The sequence below is a fragment of the Suricata suricatta genome, chromosome 9 (genome assembly GCF_006229205.1).
Source record: "Suricata suricatta isolate VVHF042 chromosome 9, meerkat_22Aug2017_6uvM2_HiC, whole genome shotgun sequence".
NCBI classification, from domain to species: domain Eukaryota; kingdom Metazoa; phylum Chordata; class Mammalia; order Carnivora; family Herpestidae; genus Suricata; species Suricata suricatta.
The window spans coordinates 110,853,498-110,875,382 of record NC_043708.1 but is presented as its reverse complement, the minus strand read 5'-3'; the positions used below and the strand labels follow the sequence as shown (position 1 = coordinate 110,875,382).

The window sequence follows — 21,885 nt, the reverse complement described above, 5'->3', positions numbered from 1 at the left end:
CTTGTGTCTCTCTTCTTGCTCTGGGGAAGATGAGAGGTAGCACCTGTTCTCAGGCTGGGACTGGAGAGGCCCCAGGAAAAGCTGGGAAACCTGAGGGAGGGCAGGGGAAGGCCCCAAACAGGACCCCTGGGCTCCCAATCCCCTTTTCCCGCACCAGTAAGTGAGCCGGACTGGGGCAAAAGGCATCCTCTAGGATGTCTTGTGCTCCCACCCAGCTCCCCAGGGCCCTGCACACCCACCACCAGCTCTCAGGGGAATCTCTGGGGACTTAAGACCCATCCCCTGGGGCAGCAATCAAGGCAGCAGTTGCCTAGACTTCTCCGATACCACCAAGATGCTCAGCCTCCCATACTGGAAGGGACCTGATTTCCCCCAAAGGCCTTGGCCTGGCCATTGGGGGGCAGTGTAGAGCAGTGGTCCAGCGGGCAGAAGGCATGGCTAGGATCTTGGCTCTGCCATTTGGCCCTGAAGCTTGGGACCCATAGATGAGCCGGTTTATTGGTAAAATGAGGATGAAAATGAGCGCCTTGTGGCAATTTGCAAGGATTGCATTACTGTGAGCCTGACACATGGTATAAGTTCAATAACGTTAATTTTTTAGATTTATGGACAGGAACGCACTCCAGGTTATCTCTGGGCATGGGCTGCACAAGAAAGCTTCAGTGAGAAAAATGAGGGGAAGGAAGGAGAAGAATAACCGGACCCAGTGGGTAGGTGAATGGGGAAGCCTGGATGGGAGAGCGAGTGGGAATGAGGAAGGACAAGATTGAAAGATCAGTTGAACAGAAGGATGACAGGCTAGGGCGTTGGCCCACAGACCCCACTGTTTGTAATACCTGCATTGGGTGTGTAAGAATAGCCTGAAACTGTCACGTATGTGGGTGTGGAGAGGAGCAGCCCCACCTCGGATATAGGAAGGGCCTGGGAGGCTGAGGCCAGCGGAGGAGGCCCTGGGGAAGGGCCCTTTCTGAGCAAAACCTGCAGATTACCTCCCTGTCCTGTGTCTAAGCACGTGCCAGGGAGGGAGGCAGCCCAGCCAGAGGAGGTGGGACTGGCTCTCAAGGGTTCTCTTTGAATGACAGAGACCTATGGGAAATATGCTAATCTGCTTTAAAAACTACATATTTTCCTCCTAGGAGGAGTTTCCACCTCTCACCTTTATCACTTTGAAAGTGTGCAAAGCAGGGCAGACATGTCCCAGTGTCTGCATGCCTCACTCTGCCCTGTCCTCCCACCTTGACTTGGTCTCCTGAGCCCAGAGCAAGCACCAGGCCAAGCTGGGGGAACACCTGAGCCCAGACCCCTCTGTGTCCCAAGGAGCCAGCCCTGGAAGAAGCAGATGGGCCACTGGAGCAGACTGAGGGACCCAGGTGCCCCTGTGCCCAGCCTGCTCTTTCGTTTGCTAAGTAGAGACATAGTGCAGGACATCAAACCTTGGTCCTTGTAGGAGGTCATCCAGAAGAGCTCTTGTCCCCAGAAACCAGCTGCTGTCCCAGTGCTCTTCCCCTGCCCACGCCATGGGAGGTAGCCCAACCCTGAGGCTGCGACATGAAAGAAGGGGCATATCACTTTCTCTAGAGTAACTCATACACCCACTTGAAATTCCACAGACACACACACAGACACAAGCCACAAGCAGCAGACATACAAAAGCAACAAAGCTCAGGTTCACAGAACCACGCAGACCCCACACCGATTTATGCTCATGATCACACACACAGAGACATAGTTCCTGCTGAATGAGGCTGAGGCAGCCTCAGCGCCACTGCGCCCCCAGGTCAGCCCCCCTGGCCCCCTTGCACTTCCTAAGTCTCACCCCATAGGATTCTGGGAACAGCTAGGCCTGGCAGGCACAGGGTTAGAGGGAGGGGAGCAGGCTCTGTGGCTCCCTCCTGTTCCCCTCGCACAGCTCCCCACCCTCAACCCAGCCTCAGGCGTCAGCTGGGTCAATAGGCACTGCCAGCATCTCAGGCTCAGCCAGTGAACATTCCCCCAGATGTCCCCAGTGCATGCCGGGGGCCTCCGTGTCTGAGGTACCATCTGGCCAATGGGGGAAGAGGAGGTCCGCTGAACCGCCAAACCCCCTCACCCTCCCAACTTCTCCCTGGGGACCAGCTGGCCTCTGAAAGTCATTGCTTCCCTCTGTACCACTCACCCTCTGAGAGCTAGCCTGAACGGTCTGGGTGGGTAGAAGACAGAAGGGGACTGGATCTGGGCAGGAGTCACCAATCTTCCTAAAATCCCCAGTATTATGGGGCCAGAGAATTACGAGTTGGGGTGGGGGAGCAGGCCAGCCATCTTTGCCATTGCTTGCTTCCTGAAAGCGTGGAAGGAGGGGTAGGCATCACAGGGGCTGTCTCGTCCCTTTTTAATATCTCCTGTATCCTCAGACTGCCTGCAAGCATGAGAGGAAAGAAGAAAGAAAGAAAAACAGGAGAAGGAAAAGCCCCAGAGAGGTAAATGGCTTACTCTAAATGATGATGCCCTAATGCCAGGGTATTGATTGCCACAAACGGAGAAGTTTTGGGGGCAAGTGGCTTTCTTTGTGGCCCTCACATCACACCAGGTGGGCAAATGAGTCATGGACCAAGTGACCCTCTGAACAGGTGGAAGCAGAGCCAGGTTGGGAAGAGAGCAGCCATGTAGACAGGCGCTGAGGGCTTGGGAGTGTGGGCAGGTACAGAGGAGGCCCCAGTGTGGCCGTTAGCTCCCAGCTGAAGGCACGAGTATAGGCAGAGATGAGCCAGGAATGAGGCAGAAGGCAGGGAAGACAGAAATGAGGAGGACGTGGAACTGACAGAGAACCCTTGAGAGCAGGGGAAAGAAGCGGGGAGGCAGCAAGAGGCCAGCAGCGCCTGGGGACTCCTTAGCCTGTCCTCCTTGTCCATCTCTGCCTGAGCCCCAGAGCTGGCTCTTTTAGCCCCAGAGCTTCCTGCCCCCATTCCAGGGATACACAAACAGCTCAAGCTTTCCTGGGGTTCCCAGGCATGAAGAAGAAGCCAGTGTGAGGGTTTAGCCCCCTCCCGCTCCCTGACCCCAGGCCCCAACCAGCTCATTTTGTGAGGGTTCAGTGAATGCTAACCGCCCGCCTCCACATGGCCTGCCTCCCTGCCTCTTTCATTCTGGGTCCTGCAAACCACTGAGGGAAAAGGGGTCTGTCCAATCCCATTAGGTAGAAGGTCCCTGGAGGGTGGAGTGCTGACGTGGGCCTTGTCGCTGACGCTGCTGAGAAGGCCCACTCACCCGCCCCCCACACCCAGCCTGGGGCCCCAGATTGGGTCTCCTCCAGCTCTCAGAAGGTCAGGATGGGTTTTAATCCAGAGATTGCCCAGGGGCCCAGGCCCCTTACCCAGAGCTGCTCAGGAGAGGAAGCTCAGCGTGACAGCTCGAGCCTCCCCGTTCTGGGCCTGTGTCTCTCCCTCCGACACCCTCATAATTCCTCATCCCTTTCTTCTCTCTCTCCCACCTGCTTCTCCCCACATTACCTACCAAATGGGTTTTATGTTTCTTGTCCTTATTTTACAAAGGAGACCTAATGGAAACTTTGCCCTTGAAATCAAACCTTCATAAGGCTATTCTGTCTATAAATCTTGGCTAGCTTCCGCATGGGCTGGTGCCAAGCAGGGACACCTGGGGTTAGCCTGTAGCACCTTGGGGCTAAGGTCCCTTGGGTGCCTGCTTGTGAAGCCTCCTGGTTGATTTCCTGCATCCCCCACAGGTAAGGAGGATGAGATTTGGGCTCCTAATTTTTTTGTTAAATAATGAGTTGTCATTTATTGATGGTCTACCATGTGCCAAAGGCTTTCCAGACAGCTTTAAAATGAATTATTATTTAGGGAGGGGGTAGTTCTTCATATCACAGCAGGGACAACAGGCTCCGAGAGGGAAAGGGTCCTGCTCTAAGTCACACAGCAGTGCCAGGACTGGAAAGTTGCCTTGCCTTCTTTTTGTTACACCTTCCATCTCCAAGGTGAGAAGAGGGTCCAGGTGCAGGTGCCAGAGACAGCTGTGATTGAGCTGCAGCCTCTCCTGTGGTTCCAAGTAGTGGCTGGGAGGCCTGGCCTTCTCCATGTGCGTCCCCATTCAGCTGGCTGCCACATCCTTTTCAAAGTCCAGACCTAGTCCATCTGGCCCCAGCCTGGACTTAGTGCTTGGTCAGTGTGGGGACCCCGCCCTTGCCCCGGGCCCCCAGAGGGTAGAGCTTGCTGGCATTCCTATGAAGCTACAGTTGAGGAGGGTTGTTGGGCTGTGAACCCCAAGATGAATCCCAAGACTCCTGGAGGTCCATAAGAAGTCAGAAAAAAGGTACATCATTTCAAATTTTTATTTTTCATTGAGCTGAGAGAGGAGATCCAGCTATGGAATCTGGAGAGAGTTCTATGGGAACAGAACAGAAATTTCCTGGGCCTGGGTCCAGAAAAGGCCTAGAGCCGCCTGGGCTACCATTGTGTGCCAGCTTCATCCTTGGCACCCGGCCCCTCACAAAGCATCGCTCAGCTCCTGAGAGCCAGAGCCCACAGTACAGTGGCAGCCACTTGAGGCTACGGCTACAAGTGCTGTCCTGCCCCAGGAGCTGTGTGGGGTTGGCTCCAAAGGCCAAGGAAGCCAAGACAGAAAGTGTTAGAAATCATCCAGCCCGTCCCCATTTTAGAGATGATGAAATGAGACCCAGAAAGAGCAGTGGCTTGCAAGGAGAGTGAACTTGGAGGCTCAAACTTGGGCCTCTTGTCTCCTGAGGGTGTCTGCCCTCTGTGTGTGTGCATGTGTGTGTGTGTGTGTGTGTGTGTGTGTGTGTGTGCGCGCATGCGCACGCCAGGATGCAGGTGTGGCATATGCCTCTCCACATGCCACAGTTTCTATGTCCCTCTGTGTGTCTCTCTATGTGTGATCCTGTGTACAAGAACTTGGGGTGATGGCCAGAGAGGGATGGGCCTATTCCTACAATCTTAGAAGGCCTTTCCAGGCTTAGTAGAGAGGGTGGGTCCTGAAGAGAAGGGTGAGGAATAGGGACTTCGTTCCCAGTGGAGAGAGAGAGACCAGAAGGCAGACTTGGACCATGAATGGGAAGGGTCCTGAGCTAGCATGGGACAGGGGGAACAGAACTAAGAGGGGTATGGGTCTGTGGACATTGGGACATGCTCTTAGCCCTAGAGGAAGTAGTCACATGATGTAGCACTTCTCAGCTGATTGCTTAAGGTCCCCCAGTGTGGCCTGGGCCTTGTCCTTGAATGAGCCGAGGTCTAGACCAGGGAGACTGGCCAACTGCCCAAGGACGGAGGCTCTCTCCTCCTCCTCCTCTGTGTCCTCCTCAATCATCTTGGCCAGCTCTCGGGGCAGCTCCACGTCTCCACCTGCCATCTGAATCTGGCTTTCATCTGTCTCGTTCTGAAGGGAAAAGGGGAGGGTGGAGTGCAGTTGGAGGTCCATGAAGATCCAGAGTCGAAGGGATAGGGAAGAGGTCCGGACTGGGCTACCAGCCCCTAGATTTCTCAAGCCGAATGTTCTGGTGAGTTAGGCCCCCCAACCCCACTAATCCCAGGATCAAACTTTTGTCACTTGGACATGGCGGCCTTGCACTTTTACACCACCTTACTTCACTCTGAGATATTGAAGACACTAGCATAGTGAATAGAGCAAAATGAAAATACTTAGGAGTGAAACTGTTCTAATCAGTCAAGTCACATGCTGACTATCATTAACTACACTGGAGGACGTTACTGATAACAGTGATGGGTACCATTTATCAAATGCCTACTGTATGGCTGACATTCAAAATAACCCTGCAGGGTGGGTATTGTTATCTGTATTTTACAAGCAAGGAAATTGAGGCTCAGTTTAAGTAAATTATTCAATTTAAGCAAGTAACTTGTGCAAGGTCACACACCTAGGAAGTGCGGACATTTGTTTTACATCTACATCATGGATTCCGACATCTGTGCTCTCATTGCATGATACCTGCTGAATGCCATTGCACTTCTCTTTCCCTTTGGAAATCCTTTGGGGACCCTGGGGCTTTCCACTTTGTGTCCTACGCAGTTACAGCCAAGTCTTCCCTCTTCTACTAGACTCAGAGTTTCCTGATGTGGCAGGAGTTGTGTCTCTTAATAAGGCTCATGCAAGCATTTGAGGAATGACTCCATTCCTGTTTTTGTTTGTTTGTTTGTTTGTTTGTTTTTTTAATGATTCCATTTTTAGCTGGGTTTACCTCAGTAGCCTTCCAGGCTTTCTGGACTGCTTTTGCCTCTGAGAGACTTCCAGAAGACTGGTGCCCTGTGGAACGTCAGAGATAGCCAAGGGATCCGTAAACATTTGTTAAATGAGTGAATGTAATGTTCACATGTCTGATCTTTCAATTCAAGTGGAAGATTCTAGGCACTGGGAGTAGCTTGTGCCTCAGTTCCCTCCTTAGGAAACACATTCCCATCTACCGTTGCAGTGCCTATGGGGACATTTTCCTGGCTGCTTGGCCAACCAAGGGGCATTTTGCTCTCTGCACACAGACTCCATACCCTGGAAGCAACCCAGGAGTCCAGTATTCACAGGCTTGAGCTCTGACCGCAGCTCCATCACTAGCTGGCTATATGGCCTTGCCAAGTCCTGCAACCTCTCTGAGCCTCAGTTTCCTTATTTGGAGTGTGGGTGATAGCTACCTGAAAGCATTATTGAAGGGTTACATAAGAGCATGAAGGTCAAGTGCCTGGCACATAGAGGATGCTGCATTCTCTACCCCACTCCACCCTCTGTGGATGTTCAGGAGCTCTGAGTGTACTCAACCCTGGGGTAAAATCTACTGTCTTCCACTTCTTCATCTGCTTGGGCCCGACTGGGGGTTGGGGGAGTGGTGGATGGGGGAAAGAAGGGGCATGAACTGGCTCCAGAAACACAAACCAATCAGTCTTGGGAAGACTGGGCTTCCAGGCCTTTGAGTCAGAGAATGAAGGATCCAACCAAGAATTCCATGAGTTTTAGGAACTGAAACTTGTGGTGTCCAGAGTCGGGAGAAAGAGCAGGGAGCTCCAAGCTCAGGTCCCAGATGTGCCTGCCAGCCCAGGCTCCTAAGCTTACCTTGGGCAGCCGGTATTTATCCCGGAAGTGGCTCCGCAGCGTGGCCCGCTCTGCCTTCCTCTGGGTGAACTGCGCGTCCCGCTCCATCCTGCGGAGGCACCGGGGCGGAGTCATCTCAAGGGGTGAGAGAATGGGCGGGGTGTGGGAGGAAAGGGCTGGAGGGGTCTCCGTGTCCCAGCGCGGACCGCTTTGCTCCAGCCAGCTGGCTTGTGTGTCCGAAGGGTGCTCCGACCTGGCGGGCCTCGGTCGGTCAGTCTTTGCTGCCTCTCCCCCCATCATAGCTGTCCTTTGTGTCTGCACCAGCCACTGGACTATTGGGGCTGGAGAGTCAGCCGGTCTGGCTCACTCTGCAGACCCTACCTAGTATGCGTCTCTTGTGGACTCCAGCTCCATCTGTCTTTTCCCTTCCTGACAGATTGTGTCGTGTAGGGAGAAGTATTCGGGACAGACTTGGGCTTGCGTCCTGGCTGCACTACCACTTTTGGTATGTCTTTGGATAAGTCACTTATTTTCCTCTTTTGCAACTCACAAAACTGTTATCAAGATTAAGCAAAATAATAGCTAATATTTAATGATTTACCGTGTGCCAGGCAGTGTGCTATGAAGTTTACATGTGTCAAATAATTTAATCATTCAAAATATATAAGGCATGCTTTATGATTACCATCACCACTTTCAGAAGAGGAAACTGAGGCACAGAAAGGTTCAAATAACTGGCTTAAAGTTATCCAGCTAAAAATATGCAAAACTTGGATCTGAACCTAAGCAGCCTACCTCTGGGGTCCAGCCCCTCATCCCATCCCAGCTGCCTCTCTGTCCCAGCACTGCCTGCACACAAGAAGACATTGAGGCTCAATATCTTTAAGTGCCCCATCCATCTCAAGATCTGTCTCCATGATTCTGAGCCCCTCAGATTCATCACTTTTCTCGGAGCCTCACTCAGGCTTAGAGGAGCTCTGGTTGGAAGATGCAGACGGCTAGGACCAGATCGGATTAAGGGATTATTTGTTTCGTCAGAAATGCACGTGCCCCCACCCCATCCCAGATCCCTATTGCCCCTGCCCCCACTCCCTCTGGGCCCAGAGTGCAGAGCTGGGGTCGGGTACTGGGTCTGAGACTGGGTGGCTCTGGGGGCAGCCTAGAAAGCACAACCCGGCCGCTTACCGCATCTAGAAAAGTAGTGTGAGAGGGCTCAGGGTCTGAAACCGCCCTAGAGGTGGGCCAGGTGGCTGGATGGGGTTGGGGGGTCCGGGGAAGATCATTGAAGCCAGGAAGGGATCCCACTCACTTTTCTTCCACCAGTTGCTTCTGATACTCCTCGTACTCTTCTCGGCTCATGCCCTGCGCTTCGGCTGCGGATTTGTCCCCGTCCCCCTTGTCCTCGCCGGCCCCCAGGCTCCCGGTGAGGTTTTTCAGCTGGCCGCCCACCATAGTCTTCACCATGAACGCCATGGTCCTCGCTGGCCCTGGCACCGGGAGCCGGGACCCAGGCACGTCCGCACCTACTTCAGCACTAGGGCTCGCGGACAGCTCCTGCCGCCGGCCCGCGCCCCACGCTCTGAGCCTCCCGCCGCCAGCCCCTGCCCAGGCCCGCCCCCACCTCCCGAAACCCCTCCTCACGGGGGGCGGGGGGCATGCACGGGGCTGAGGAGGCTGGACCACGTGCCCGCTCCGCACTCCCGCCTCCCCCACGTGCCTCCTTCAACGCCAAGCTCCGCCTGGGCATTTCTGACAACGGATTAGGGCCTGCGCGGGGTGGGGTCGCTCCCCAGGGAAAGGGACTGCACTGATGCGTGTCCAGAACCCTGTTTCCTACTCTCCTCCCACTTCTCCTCTCCCAGGTGGCTGGCCAGGATTTCAGCTGGCAGATCCAAGTGGCAGCAAGGAGCAAAGATCCAGTCCTGGCCCCTACACCATCCTACCCACGCCGCTACCCCGGGAGCTGCCCAAAGAGCTGGACGCTGGGAAAAGGAGGGAGACCAGAAAGCGGGGAATCCCAATTATGCCTCCGTGGGTTGCCTCAGAGTTCTCCCTCATGTGCCAGCTCTGCTGACCCCTAGAGCTGCAGAAGTGGGGAGGGAGAGAGCTGTTCATGGTGATGCTGGCTGGGCTGGGCCAAGAGGGCACCTGGAGATTCCACTCTTTGCTCTGGGGACAGAATTATCACAGTTGTGACTCCCTCTTGAACCTAAGTCCAGGGCTCAAGGCTCTGGTCTTTTGGCAATCAAGCAAGTCCTTGATGTCCTTGCCTGCTTGGAGCCTGCTCCCAGCTACCTATCCATAGAAGGTTAAAGCCTTCAGAGAAATTAAGATGAAGCCAGAAGGTAAATGAGCATATCAAATAAAGCATGGGGAGATGGAAATCGTTTTTAATAAGATTGAGTTACCTCCAAACTAAGGTGTGGGCAGGAGCTGGGCACCCAGAAGGAGAAGGTACCGGCCAAACCCTCACCCCCTAGACACCATCCACCTCCTGGTGACATTTCTTCAGGGCTTTGAGGTGAGTCATGTGCGCATGCTGGAGGAGAGAGGCTGCCTCCTCAGAATCCCCAGGGCCTCAGGAATGCGTGGTGCAGGACACAGAGGAGGGCTGCCTATGGACAAGTAGTCCTGAAGGCTCTTGCCCAGCTCCTGCCTACTGCCAGGGAAAGGAGAAGAAGGTTACTTGGATCTCTGCCTTCAGGGTTCTTGAGACCAGGCTTCTACATTCACCTCTCTACCATTCCTCCATCACAGCCTCCCTTGTTCTAGGACCTTCTATGACTCCCTTGGCCTGCCCCATCAGGACCACACTCTTTCCTTGGCATTCAAGGTCTGTCTAGGTGGCTCCAGCCTTATGGGCACCATCGAACGCCTACAATAATGTATAAGCTTGTCATCATTTCCACTTTGTATCTTTGCTATTTTTACCTGGAGGCTGTCCCCTCTTCTACTCTGGTTTTAAAGCTCAGCACACTTCACTCCTCCAGGAGCATCCCAGACCACACTGACTCTTTTTGTCTTGAAATTCCACCAGTAAGGATGGTCAGTCCCACTTCTGAGCAACTTAGCACACTTACCATCTCTAAATGTTTCATTCATTCAACAAACACCCATCAAGCAGAACTAGTGACCTCCCCCACCTTTTAAATTCTCTTTGTCCAGTTTCACAAACTGGTTCCACCCTTTGCTTTGACACTGAACTTGACACTTTTTCTCCAGAATATTGTGCTTTTTCCCCATGCTTCCATGCCTTTTCTCATCCTGTTCCTCTATACTGATGCCTTTACTTAGCTTGTCAGGCTAGAAACTCCTAGTTATCTTGACCCATATCCAGGGCCCCTTCCAAGTCAATTCCTTGACCTCCCTAAGCTGGGTCAAGTGCTTTTTCCCCATACTGTTATAGCCCCTGAGCTCCCTGCCATTATGGCACTGACCAGAGAGGGTGTGACTATCAGTTACTCATCGATTTCTCACATTAGCAAGTGAGTTCTGTGAGGGCAGGACTTAGATGGGACCAGCAGTTGAGCAGGTGGTCAATAGAGCTTGTTGTAAACATGGGTCCTAGCCTGAGTGCTGCTCCTTGCCAGGTGGTAGACCAGGCATGTTCCCCCTGGGCCTCAGGGTCCCATCTGTCAAATGGAATGGCTATGACCCAGAATCAAGAGATGGAAAGCAGTTTAGCATGTCTCACCCATAGGAAGACCTACCTGAAATGCACGTAACAGAAGAAGCCTATCGTCTGAATGAGCAGGAAGAACAAGAAGATGGTGGGCTGCAGGCATGAAGAGGCCCCTGGGGGTTGGCCAGGTGGGCGAGGGTTCTTGGCTGCTGCTTTCTGAAAGGGGACATTCTAAGATCCTGGATCAGCTTCTTACCCAGAAGGACAAAGGGGACCTGGAATCCGGGCCATGTGTGGGCTTTATTTCCCTCCCCCAGGCTGGGGACACCCTGGTTCTCACCCAGGGAGGTTGGAAAGGAAGCTACTTCCCAAACCCTAGTTCCCATGGCCCATCTGTGGGAACAGCTGGGAAGGCCTGGGATCTGGGAACACCAGGGGTCTGAAGGCTCTAGAGATGAAAAAGAAGTATAGAGTGAAAGACAAGGTGATGGTGAGGGCAAAGGTAAGAGCAAGATGGGTCAGGGACACAGGGAGGAAAGGATTCCACCATCGAGCTCTAGTAATGCAATTTCCCTTATGGTCACTGAGGGGGTTGGACCAAATGGTTTATAGGGCCTTGCTGCCATTGAGTCTGTTGAGACAATGACTCTCCAGAGCACAGAGAGGACAGAGGGAAGATGAGATCTGCATCACAGACACAGGCACAGGTAAGGTGTGCCTGCCAGCAGTTCTGGGAGGAAAACGCAAGGGCAGAAGGGGCCTGGGGATGCAGAAGTGTTGGAAGAAGGGGGCTGAGCCAGGACCTCAAGGATGGTGCCCTCAGGATACCCCTTCCTTCCCCCTCACCAGTGGGGCCCGAAGGTCCTTCTGCAGGAGGCTCAGGATCTGGGCCAGCTCTAAGAAATGATGCTTGGTGCCCACAGGCAGATAGAAGAGCTGGGCTTTGGAGACCACGTGGGCAGCTGCATCCCTGGGGGGGGGGGGATGGAAACCAAGGGAAATGACTCGTTATTTCTTCTGGTTGCACCCAAGCCTCCTAACCACTTCTCACAATCCCACAATCCCTAACGGCAGCACCTGGTGGGAAACAGGCACCATAGAACCTTCTTCCTATATCCTCAGACAGCTTTAGCTCAGAGAAGGGTGTTCCTAAAGTTGTCTGTTTCAACTCCAGGCTCCCTGGGCTTTGTTTTCCATCCCCAGGTCCCAGGGGATTTAGTTCCTCTATCTCTTTCCATATTCCTATCCCCAAGCATCTAGATGTGGGTGAGGGACCCAGAATCCAGCATCCAGTCTGAAACTTCCCTGCTCCATAGCATCAAGGTGACTACCCAGAGTTCCATGGGTAGCTCCCTGGGCTTGGCCTAGAGTGGAGTGCTGGAAAGCTAGAGAGGGGCAAAAAGAACTCAGGGACTGCCCCTTTCAGCTGGGCCTGGTCTTGGTTATGGTTCCTCCAAGAACACCACCAAAACACCCCCTCATTCCAGGAGCTATCACTGAAGGAAGGCTCAGATTTACTAATCCTTCCTGGGAAAGGTACTTTGTGTCCTTCCCAGGGAGAGTTACTTTTAAACTAGGATGTTAAAAACTTTAAACTTGGCTTGCCTGGGTGGCTCAGTCGGTTAAGCATCTGACTTCGGCTCAGGTCATGATCTCATGGTTAGTAGGTTCGAGCCCTGCATCGGGCTCTGTGCTGAGCCTGGAGCCTGCTTTGGATTCTGTCTCCCTCTCTCTCTGCCTCTCTCCTGCTCATTCTCTGTCTCTGTCTCTCAAATAAACATTTAAAAAAAAAAACCCTTTAAACTTGATTCAATTAAATTCAGGTCAACTGGACAGACCTAACTCTACCCTGCCCCTCCTGATGTGCCAGGCTTTGTGCTGGATACTCATAAAGTGAGGACTAGGGGGCTGATGGAGGAACTTGAGGCTGAGTAAGTGGGTGGAGCAGGACTTCTCTGCCCCTCCCCCAGGCCCCCTTCTCAAAGGTGCCCTTACCTCATCCCTTGCAGGTCCTGGAGCAGAGTCCTCTGTCCACGGAGCAGGGCGCTGACCTTGGCAGAATCCTGCAGTAGTGCCAGCCGTTCTCTAGGGCCCAGGGCACAGCCCCTCTCTTTCTCAGAGTCTACCTTCCAAGTACACTGTAGCCCTCTTCCTTCTGGAAGGCCTTCCAGCTCACCTGGCCCCTTCTCAGTTTGGACATTATCTGACACATTGAGTATATCCCCTGTCCATCTGGGCTTCTGGGTTTCCCCTCCTCTCAAAGCCCGAAGGTCATGGGCTTTCTCCCCTTTCCAGAAATGGTTCTGCCCTTAAAGGAGGCAGAGGCCCAATCCAGTCTTCTACCTACCACCCACCCCTACCCCACCCCAACCACAGGGCAAGTCCAGGATGGGGCCAGTGCTGAGCAGCTCTCAATGCTTGGGCCTCTGTCTTGGTGAGTGGCCTGGAGAAGTGGCCTCCCCTCTGTGGGGCGGATAGAATCTGGCAGGAGGAGCTCTGGGCCTGGATCATAGAGGCCCCGTCTCCACTTCCACACTCCAGCAGCCCAGCCTCAGCTGCTCTGGCCTGAGGACACAAGACACAAGCCCTGAGCTGCCCACAGGACCCACTGGCCTTTTCTGCCAGGCATCCAACAGCTTAACTGAGTTCAGCTTTCAGGCCCCAGGCTGGGTGTGCCCTGGGGCATGACTCTTTGGAGGATGGCGGTGGAGATAAAAATGAGGATTCTGGTGCATCTGAGCATTAAGGAAGCCAAATGGGAACGAAATCACATGTGGAGCTACAGGCAAATTAGCACCCAGTCTATTTCTGGCGCTTGTCTATAGACCCGTGTCCAAATACCTGGCATCTCCTCTCCGCAGCCCCAGGTGCGTGGATCCATAGGTGTTTGCTCGTGCTGGGTTACCCTCTAGTATGCTTCCCTCCTGGCAGGTCCACCCTATCCTACAGCCTGCAGCACTGCACCCCTGCCTTCCTTTCCCTCCAGACCTTGGGGGACACAAGTTCCTAAGTATAGCACTCGCTCTTCTTTCTGGACTGAGGGAGCCCACTGGTGCCAGGGACCCAGTGCCTGGGGAGCTTGCTTCTACAGGTCTGCAGGCAGGGCCTTGGATGCCCAAAAGGCCACTCACCCAGACTCCCTCAGGCCTGGTGTGATCCGGGGCCCCCAGGTGCTTCTTCCATTGCCTCTCGGCCTGGGCCAACTGTCTGGAGAGACCCTGGAGAGCCTGCAGGATCTGGCTGTGTCTGCCCAGCATCTCTTCCAGGCCAAGGATCCTTTCCCCTGGAGATTAGGGCAGAGCTGGGAGAGGTGGCCCGCTGTAGTGGGGTAGCAGATCCTATCTTTTGGGGCTTCTTGGAGAGGAGGGGCAGAAAGGCATGGCTTCTGCCTCCACCTCTCCCCTGGAATGATGTGTCTGGGTGGTGGGGTGGGGACAGAAAGAGCCTGGGCCCCAGGGTCTGCTGGACATGGCCTCCTTGGGCCTTCATCTCCCAATTGGTTAAAGCCCTCCTGATCCCAAGGAAGAGGATCCTGTGATGCTCAAATGGTCCCCTACTTCACCTGCCTGCTCCCTAGATCCCTACCCTCTTCCTGGACTTCAGAGCTCAGCTTTGGAATCACATCCTCCCTGGCGCCCAGGCCCAGCCTTGCACGGAGCCCTTCCAGCTGCTTCAGCAGCCGGAGTTGCTCCATCTCCAGAAAGGGTGGTGGGGGAGGCTGGAAGAAGAAGACACAGCTCACAGGCCTGAGCCCTGTGGGAGAGCTGCAGGTAAGGGGAGCCTTCCCATGGGGCCTCCACGAGACCAGTCCTGCTTCCGGACCAAACACTCATCCCATGCAGGGAAGAAGCACCCCGCCACTGGGCCCTGCCGTTTCAGGCTCCGCTGCTGCCAATCCCCACACTAGTCTCTCCTGCCACCACCCAGGCCCCAGTGCCTCTCTCAGGACTCAGACCTTTGTCTGTGCTGCTCCTCCACTCAGCTACTCTCTCTGCCCTTTCAAGCTTAGGTCTCTGCTCCCCAGGCTGTGCTCTGACAGCCCCCAGACAGCCTGGGAATGGTTGGGGACAGGGCCTAGCTCTAGGTCACTTCTGGCCCCTAGCACTGCCCAGCACAAGGCCTTGTGTGATTGTCTGAGCAGCTCACAGAGAGAGAGAGAGAGAGAGAGAGAGAGAGAGAGAGTGAGTGAGTAGGATCAGTAGAGAAATCGGCCGGAATGGCAGGACTGGCTGCACCAGGACACAGGCAGAAACATCTGAGGTAGGGTCTCTGGACTGTGTCTCCCCCAGTAATCCTTGAAGGCTGGCCCAGGGCTGGCATCACCTTTGGGTCTGGCTCACTCAGACTGAAGGTCAGGAATGACAGGATGTCATGGTCATCTGGAAGGGGGGGTAGAGAAGGGAAGGTAAAGCCCCCCGGCCTCACCTGGCAGCTCACTTACTCAGCCCTCACCACCCCAAGCCTCCATTATATTCCAGGCAGGCAGGAGATCTGGGTGACTCTGGGCAGCTCTGACCCTCGTCTTCTTACTTCATAGGAAAGGTATGAGGGGCAGAGAAGCAGATGGGTGGACACGCAGAGCCTGGGTGGACCCACAGTGAGTGGGAAAACTGGACAGTCCTGGGCTAGAGCCAGGGCAATAGACGGAGTGACACCCTCAGGCCCCAGAGTGGCAGAATGGCCACCTCCTCAGCATGGCTCTGAGACCATGCGACTCTCTTCCTCAGAAACCTTTCATGGCTCCTGAGGGCTCAGAGTCTAAAGACTAGAGTCTGGGCCTTCAAGAATGCCCACTCTCAGACTGCACCCTGCTTTCCAGCAGAGGGTCCCTCTGTGGACTCTTCATTATGTTACACCCTTTTATAGTTTCCTCAGTGTCCACACGGCGTCCCTCTTCCACTTGCCCCACAGTTCCCAGTTTGGGCCACTTACAGGGCCATTACTGGTGTAAAAGCTTCTTGTGCTCTATCCTATTTGAGACTTTCAGCGACTCTGCAAGGCAGACATGACCTTGCCCGATGGTAACAGAGGCCCAGGGAGGGCGCATGACTTGCCCAGACCACACAGAGGAGTGGCTGGCCCCACACCCAGAGCTCTGTAGAAGGTGTGCTGGGATGTTTCGTTCGGAACCACTCCTCGGCTCTTACCTGTCCAGAAGGCCCTCACCTGCCAGGGTACTGGTGGCGGCCGAGACCCCAAAGAAACCTCCAGGAGCCAAAAGCAGGGGGCCCACCTCAACACAGACCTCATCTAAGTCATTTGGAGTGAGGCCATGATTCAAGGACACCTGCAGAGCACAGAGGATGGAACCCTCACCTCTCCCCTACCCCAGCAGCAGATTATCACCCTCACCTCTGACTCACTGGCTTTCCTGGGTCTAAGGCTGGGCAGGACCCGCCCAGCTTGGTGTCGGCACAGCATGGAGAGGCGCGCTCGCCAGGTCTCACGCTAGCCCTCATAAGTATGTGCTCTGGGAGTTAGGAGTCTGCTCAGGGAGGAGGATCCCGTGTGGGTGCCACCTGTATGTGCCAGGGCCCCTGTGTGGTGTCCCAGGCACGAGTCTGTTGGGACCGTGAGCACTCAAACGTCACAACTCCACAGCTCTGTGTCCTATAATCTGCACTCCTTGTCCAGAGAGTCTGCGAAAGCAGGAAGGGCTACTCACAAGTAGCCTCTGGCTCCAGTAGGTGATCCGCACGCTGAGGGGCATCGGCAGGTTTCGGAAGTCCCGGTGGCAGGATCCCAGGACCCCGCTGGCTCCATCCCTGTGGGCACTTGGAGTCCAGCTGGGCCACACAGGACCCAAGGCCTGGCCAGTGGGGGTAGTCCCAGGGGCCATTCTGCTCAGGCCTACAGCACTGCCACCCCCCTCACGGGTCACCCGGGATGGGACGTATCCCTTTTGTCCAGCGCGAGTCTCCCTTGCTTTTTTAGCAGGAGAGAGTGGAGCTGGAAAGCAAGCCTTGCCTAGCAGAAGACTCCAAGGCCTTCCTGGGACTCTTCTCTAGGGGGACAGAGCCTGGAGCAACAGTGGAGCTCTGCCCTCAACACCCCTGGGCCCATTACTTCCTCCCACAGTCCCTCCCCGAGACTCCGAGTCCCCCTGCACCTCCGAAGAGGGCTCCTCTCTCCTCTCCTTTCTGCCCGGTTTGACCTGCCGCAGGACAGATGAAACGAGCCAAGTTCTGCGGGCCCGAGAGGTCCCAGGTTTCTCTGGGCACACAGACAGACACACAGACGGCTCTTCCGCCTTCAGCCAAGAGGGAGGCCGCCCAGAACAGGGAGAAGCCAGCTCTTTGATTTTCACTCTAACGGTGTGACCTTGGGTAAATGACCACATCTTTCCCAACTTGAGTTCCCCATCTTTAAAATGAGGATAATAATTGGAACTGCCTCATAATATTGTTATGAGGATTAGCTAAGACAATGAATGTAAAGTGCTTGGCACTGTGCCACGCAGACAGGTAAGCCCTGCTCCGTAAATGCTAGCAATTATTCTAATTGTTATGAGCTAAGGGATGTGTGCTGAGAGGCACTGACTAACCGGCCCAACTACTGAGGAGGCAGCCGGGCCTGAGTGGGATGCGGAGCCTCGTCATCGTCATCGGGGAGAAAGGGAAGGCGCTGGCAGGCAGGCAGCTGGTGCAGGGGAAGGGCGGGGACCATCTGACCTCAAAGCTCAGCTCCACGCAAATGCACCTTGGGCAAGTCAGTCCACCTCTCTGAACCTCAGAGCCCTCACCTGTAGTTGGGGACTCATAATCTCCCGTTCTCAAGAGTGTTGCTGCTCAGATGAGATGGTGTGAGTGACAAGACCCCATCCCTCAACCTGGGGCCCATAGGTTGAATGAACTGAGGACTCAGTGGGGCAGTTCCTGGGAAGAGCAAGCAAACTCTGGTCCCTGCCCCAGTGGAGGCACAGGGGGGACAAGCCAGAGGGAGTTCCAGGGCCGCAGCCATCAGCTGAGTTCCCATCAGAGGCTGGGGAAGGGGCTCGTGTACTCAGTGTGGGTAACCGCTGAGGCCTCTGGGGCCCAGGAATGGGGTAGGGGTCAGCCCGAACAGGCCCTTACCCATGCAGCTCGTATCGAGTGTGCCCATCACTGGCCAGCACACGGACGGTGGGGCTGTTCTGCATGGGAGGTGACACACAGCCTGAACCGTGGGCACAGGGTAAAGGGGTAAGGGGCAGGGGAAGGGGGGCAAGAGATCACTACTTACCTGGGTATCCTGGCTGGCAGAGTCGAAGAGGATCCTGATGCCGTCCCATGAGGCTGGCCCCTCCAGGACAGAGTCTACCTGGCCCCTGCCTCGGGTGTACCATACAGCCTGCGGGGCCCCAGCTGCTCAGCCCAAAGGTCCCTGCAGGACACTGGAACCCCGGGCTCACCACCCACCTCCCTGATTCACCCCTTCTGCCAGGCCTGGGTTGGGGCCACTCACCACACCCTGGGCTCCCCGCCGCCCTGGCCCGGTCACCCTCATCTGCATGTCCACCTCCCAGGCGGAGAAGAGGACAGGGGCCCTGCTCCACACGGCGCCGCTGCGGTTCTGCATGGATGGGGCCAGCCGCACTGCTTCCAGGCCTGGGATGGCATCTGTGGACCAGGGCAGCTCAGGGCCAGGCCCTTGCCATCCCCTTCTCCCCCATCACGCTCTCTCACTGGCCTGGGCTGGGTTCTGGGGGAGGACAGGAGTGACATCAAGGCCTGCCATTAAATAATAGGCCGGCTGTCAGACACGGGAGCCCCCTGAAGAAGTGGGACGTGAACCTCAGCACAGTCGGCGGGGCCCTTGCCACGTAAACCTCACCACACATCCGTGCTGCCTGCTTTTGTGGGACCCTATTTGACACATGAGGAAACTGAGGCTTAGAGAAGTTAAGGAACTAAGTGGATTGGACCTCAGCGCCCCTTGAGTCCATAGCTCTGAGCTGCACGGGTCCACTTACATGTGGAGTTTTTTTCGACAAATACAGTATGATACTGTAAATGTATTTTCTCTTTCTTATGATTTTCTTAATAACATTTTCTTTTCTCCAGCTTACCTTATACAGTATATAATGCATACAACATACAAAATATGTGTTACTCGATTGTCTATGTTATCGGTAAGGGTATTAGCAGTAAGGCTTTGGGGGAATCAGGTTATGCTCAAATTTTCTGCTGTGTGTGGGGTTGGCGCCCTGACCCCCGCGTGTTCGAGTGACACCTGTACAAGTTTTCTGACAAGAGAGATTTGCATCCACTCCTTTCTGTTTCTCAGGTGAGGAAACAGGCCCTGTGAAGGAGGAGGACACGCCCGAGGCCACCAGACACAGAAGAGTACTTTGTGCCAACAACCATGTTGGAGTTCAGGACTCCAGGCTGTGGGAGCATGGAGAGACTCCAGGGTGGCCCACTGAAGTGGGGGCGGGGCGGGGTGGCGGGGTTCCTGGTGCAGGTTCCCAGGGGGCATTCCGAGGTGAGGAGAGCCTGAAAGCAAATTCGAGAATGACTGGCAGGACTGTGAGGAAAGGGAGTGTGTGTGGGAGAGAATTCACAGCGGCCAGGGATGGGAGAGGCCTATCTGGTAAGAGGAAGGAAAGGTCAGAGAAACTGAGGCAGGCTTGCGAGGAATCAGAGGAAGGGAGATCAGAGGCTTCCCCTCAGCTGGCTCCTCACCCCTCTGGGCTGCCAGCCTGGAACCTGGCCCAAGGCCCAGTCTTTGCCAGCACTTTCCGGAGACTGCTAATCCAGCCTGTTTGCTCAGCAAAGGCCAGGGCTGGGGGCAGGGATGGTAGGAGGCTGCAAGGCCAGAAGTCCTGGGGGCCTTAGAAGCCACCACCGCCCCTGAAGTGACTTGTGGGAGGCTAGGACTGCCCAAAATGTGGGCTCCCTGAGTCTGGCTCTGCCCTGTGTCTCTGGCCTGGGCACAGAGGGGCATGGCGGCAGAAGTCTAAGAAAAAAGATGAGTGAGTGAGTGAATGAATGAATGAGTGAATGAAGGGACAGTGAGCATATCACTGTGTGATCTTGGAGGGCGTACCTCTGCTCCCCGTGGTCTGTGACACTCCTGACTTGACAAGGCCCCCGGCAGTGAGTGCCCTACAGGTCCTGCCATCCCAGGCTTGAGGCAGGGCCTGGCTTGGTGCTGTGAGAATCAGCCCCTTCCTTTGTTTACCTCCCATGCCTCTGTGAGGGAAGATTGGGCCAAGATCCTCGTGACCAGGCCTGTCATCATAAAGGAGTAGTTGTTCTGGTCTCAGTCAGGAATCCTGCCATTTCTCAGAACTTACATCTCACAGACACAGAAATACATAATGGATCTGCATTCTCTTTTTGCTTTGCCTGCTAGGTGCCTCTGAACCAGATCCATGGCCCAATGCTGACGGGTGGGTAGACCTCACAGCATATTTCGGCAACAAGCCATGTTCCTGGATTCATTTCATGCCTCAGCCATAACCCCAAGTCTCATTCTTCTTGCTCCTTCCTAACTTAAGCTCCTGTTACTGCATAGGTCCTTGTAAGTCCTCACAAATCCTCTATGAACAAGATCAAGTGAAAGACAGACTTTTTGTAGGTCTGGGTTTGGAAGCTCCTGAAATTAAGATGCTCTCGTCCCTGCTTCCACCCAACACACACAGGGCAGAGCTGGTGTCCTCTCGGGCAAAGGAGCTGGCCATGAGGGTGCCAGTCCCCCCGTTCTCACGGACAGCCACAGGCCTGGCAGCAAGGAGCAGGGAGAAGGGAGGTTGGTGCTGGTCCCAGCTGCCTTGTGTCTCTGTGTCTGGGACTCAGCATGTGAGCATGCATGTGTTTATGGGCCCAAGAGGCAGAGGAAGAAGACAGGGTCCAAGGAGAGGCAAAAGGAAAAGAGAGAAATCCTAGGGCAGAGAAAGAGAGAGGAAGGGAGGAGAAACGGAGACTGGTGGATGGGGTGGGATCGTGGTGAGTGGAATAGGAGACAAGCCTGGGAGGGGTCCTGGGGCTAAGAGTCCTCCCTGCCCCAGGCGTGGCCCCGTGTTGGGCAGAGGCTGGTACCGGCAGGCCCACTCTTCACCAAGTCACAGCCACCCAGAGCTGGTCCCCCGCCAGCACTGTGAGGGACCCTGGGCACGCCTGGTCCCCACCTCACCTCCATGATGACTCCAGAAGGGTATTCCAGCCCCAGGCAATGCCAGTCTTGGTCCTTTGAAGCTGAGCTTATACTCAAACCTTCTCTGAGGAGGACTGGCCCCCACAGGCTTGTGGGAGCCCAGGAGCAGGAGGAGGGGAAGGCAGAACAGGGGGTCAGGGCCACCGACCACCAGCATTGTGAAGGGAATTGCTGTCCTGGCCCCAGGGTGGAGCCACAACTGGGAGGCCAGGGGAGGGGCCCTGGGGACTGGGCCAGGTGGGGAGGAGCTGGGTTCTGGCACTCTCCTCTCCCTTCATCCTCGACACAGACATCCTGTTCCTGCTAGGCCTGACCTCAGGCCCAGCCCCTTCCTCATCTCCAGCCTGACCCCTGACCTGTCGCCCCCCTGACTCTGCCCCATTCCTGGGTCCTGGCCACCTTTCTACCCTTCCTCAGCTCTGGTAGCCATAAGGCCTTGGGGATCATGAGGACACGCCCCAGCCCTCAGCAGCCCTGGCCTCTCCCCTTGGTCAGGACAGGCCTCCACATCCTACCTCCTTCCCGCAGATAAATGTCCCCACTGTCCGGTCATCGTCGTGCCAACCCCGGACTTCCCTGGCCTGCTCGCCCCACTGTAGTGTCCAGCTCTGCCCCACATTCCCAAACCCACAGGCCTCCAGGCAGCCTGATTTCCTCAACACATAAATTATGTGAAAAAAAAAAAAAGGGAGTCTTAACAGACGGAGCAAATATGTGCAATGTGCGGACTTGCTTGGAGCCTAATTTTAACCCACCAACTGGTGGGGGAAAATGAGACTATTAGGGAAATCTGAACAATGAATGCTTGATTAAATTAAGGAGTTATTGTTAAAGATTTTAGGAGTAAAAATGGTATTGTAGTTACATTTTTTAAAAAGTGTTTTGTCTTTTAGAGAAATGTGGGGCGCCTGGGTGGCTCAGTTGGTTAAGCATCCGGCTTTGGCTCAGGTCATGATCTCACGGTTCGTGGGTTCGAGCCCCGCGTCAGGCTCTGTGCTGACCGCTAGCTCAGAGCCTGGAGCCTGTCTTCGGATTCTGTGTCTCCCTCTCTCTCTGACCCTTCCCTGCCCGCACCGTCTCTC

General features: G+C 55.0%; 2 protein-coding genes across 2 annotated transcripts; both read right to left on the bottom strand.

Annotated features, from left to right (window-relative positions):
• Window positions 1–4,306: 4,306 nt before the first annotated feature.
• CPLX3 (complexin 3) lies at window positions 4,307–8,610 on the bottom strand. The gene is made up of 3 exons (XM_029952018.1): window positions 8,354–8,610; window positions 7,066–7,153; window positions 4,307–5,385 (listed from the first exon to the last, which is right to left on the bottom strand). The coding sequence occupies exons 1-3, from the start codon at window positions 8,515–8,517 to the stop codon at window positions 5,161–5,163; spliced, it is 477 nt and encodes a 158-aa protein (XP_029807878.1). The 5' UTR covers window positions 8,518–8,610; the 3' UTR covers window positions 4,307–5,160.
• Window positions 8,611–9,458: 848 nt separating this feature from the next.
• LMAN1L (lectin, mannose binding 1 like) lies at window positions 9,459–21,316 on the bottom strand. Its single transcript, XM_029951740.1, has 14 exons — window positions 20,783–21,316; window positions 18,110–18,264; window positions 17,888–17,995; window positions 17,740–17,798; window positions 16,332–16,431; window positions 15,833–15,953; window positions 14,990–15,045; window positions 14,252–14,384; window positions 13,798–13,949; window positions 13,091–13,168; window positions 12,662–12,729; window positions 11,513–11,636; window positions 10,755–10,882; window positions 9,459–9,700 (listed from the first exon to the last, which is right to left on the bottom strand). The coding sequence occupies exons 1-14, from the start codon at window positions 20,958–20,960 to the stop codon at window positions 9,571–9,573; spliced, it is 1,590 nt and encodes a 529-aa protein (XP_029807600.1). The 5' UTR covers window positions 20,961–21,316; the 3' UTR covers window positions 9,459–9,570.
• Between the last annotated feature and the right edge of the window lie 569 nt (window positions 21,317–21,885).

Excerpts from the sequence above, each read along its gene's own strand:
- CPLX3 (XM_029952018.1), bottom strand. The coding sequence starts at position 8,517 with ATGGCGTTCATGGTGAAGACTATGGTGGGCGGCCAGCTGAAAAACCTC. Across the intron at positions 7,154-8,353 it reads AAGCAACTGGTGGAAGAAAA|GATGGAGCGGGACGCGCAGT; the intron begins GTGAGTGGGATC and ends GTGCCTCCGCAG. Across the intron at positions 5,386-7,065 it reads ATAAATACCGGCTGCCCAAG|AACGAGACAGATGAAAGCCA; the intron begins GTAAGCTTAGGA and ends TTTTCCCTTCAG.
- LMAN1L (XM_029951740.1), bottom strand. The coding sequence starts at position 20,960 with ATGCTGGTGGTCGGTGGCCCTGACCCCCTGTTCTGCCTTCCCCTCCTC. Across the intron at positions 16,432-17,739 it reads ACTCGATACGAGCTGCATGG|GGATGGAGCCAGCGGGGTCC; the intron begins GTAAGGGCCTGT and ends AAGTGCCCACAG. Across the intron at positions 12,730-13,090 it reads GGCCACTCACCAAGACAGAG|GATTCTGCCAAGGTCAGCGC; the intron begins GCCCAAGCATTG and ends GCACTACTGCAG.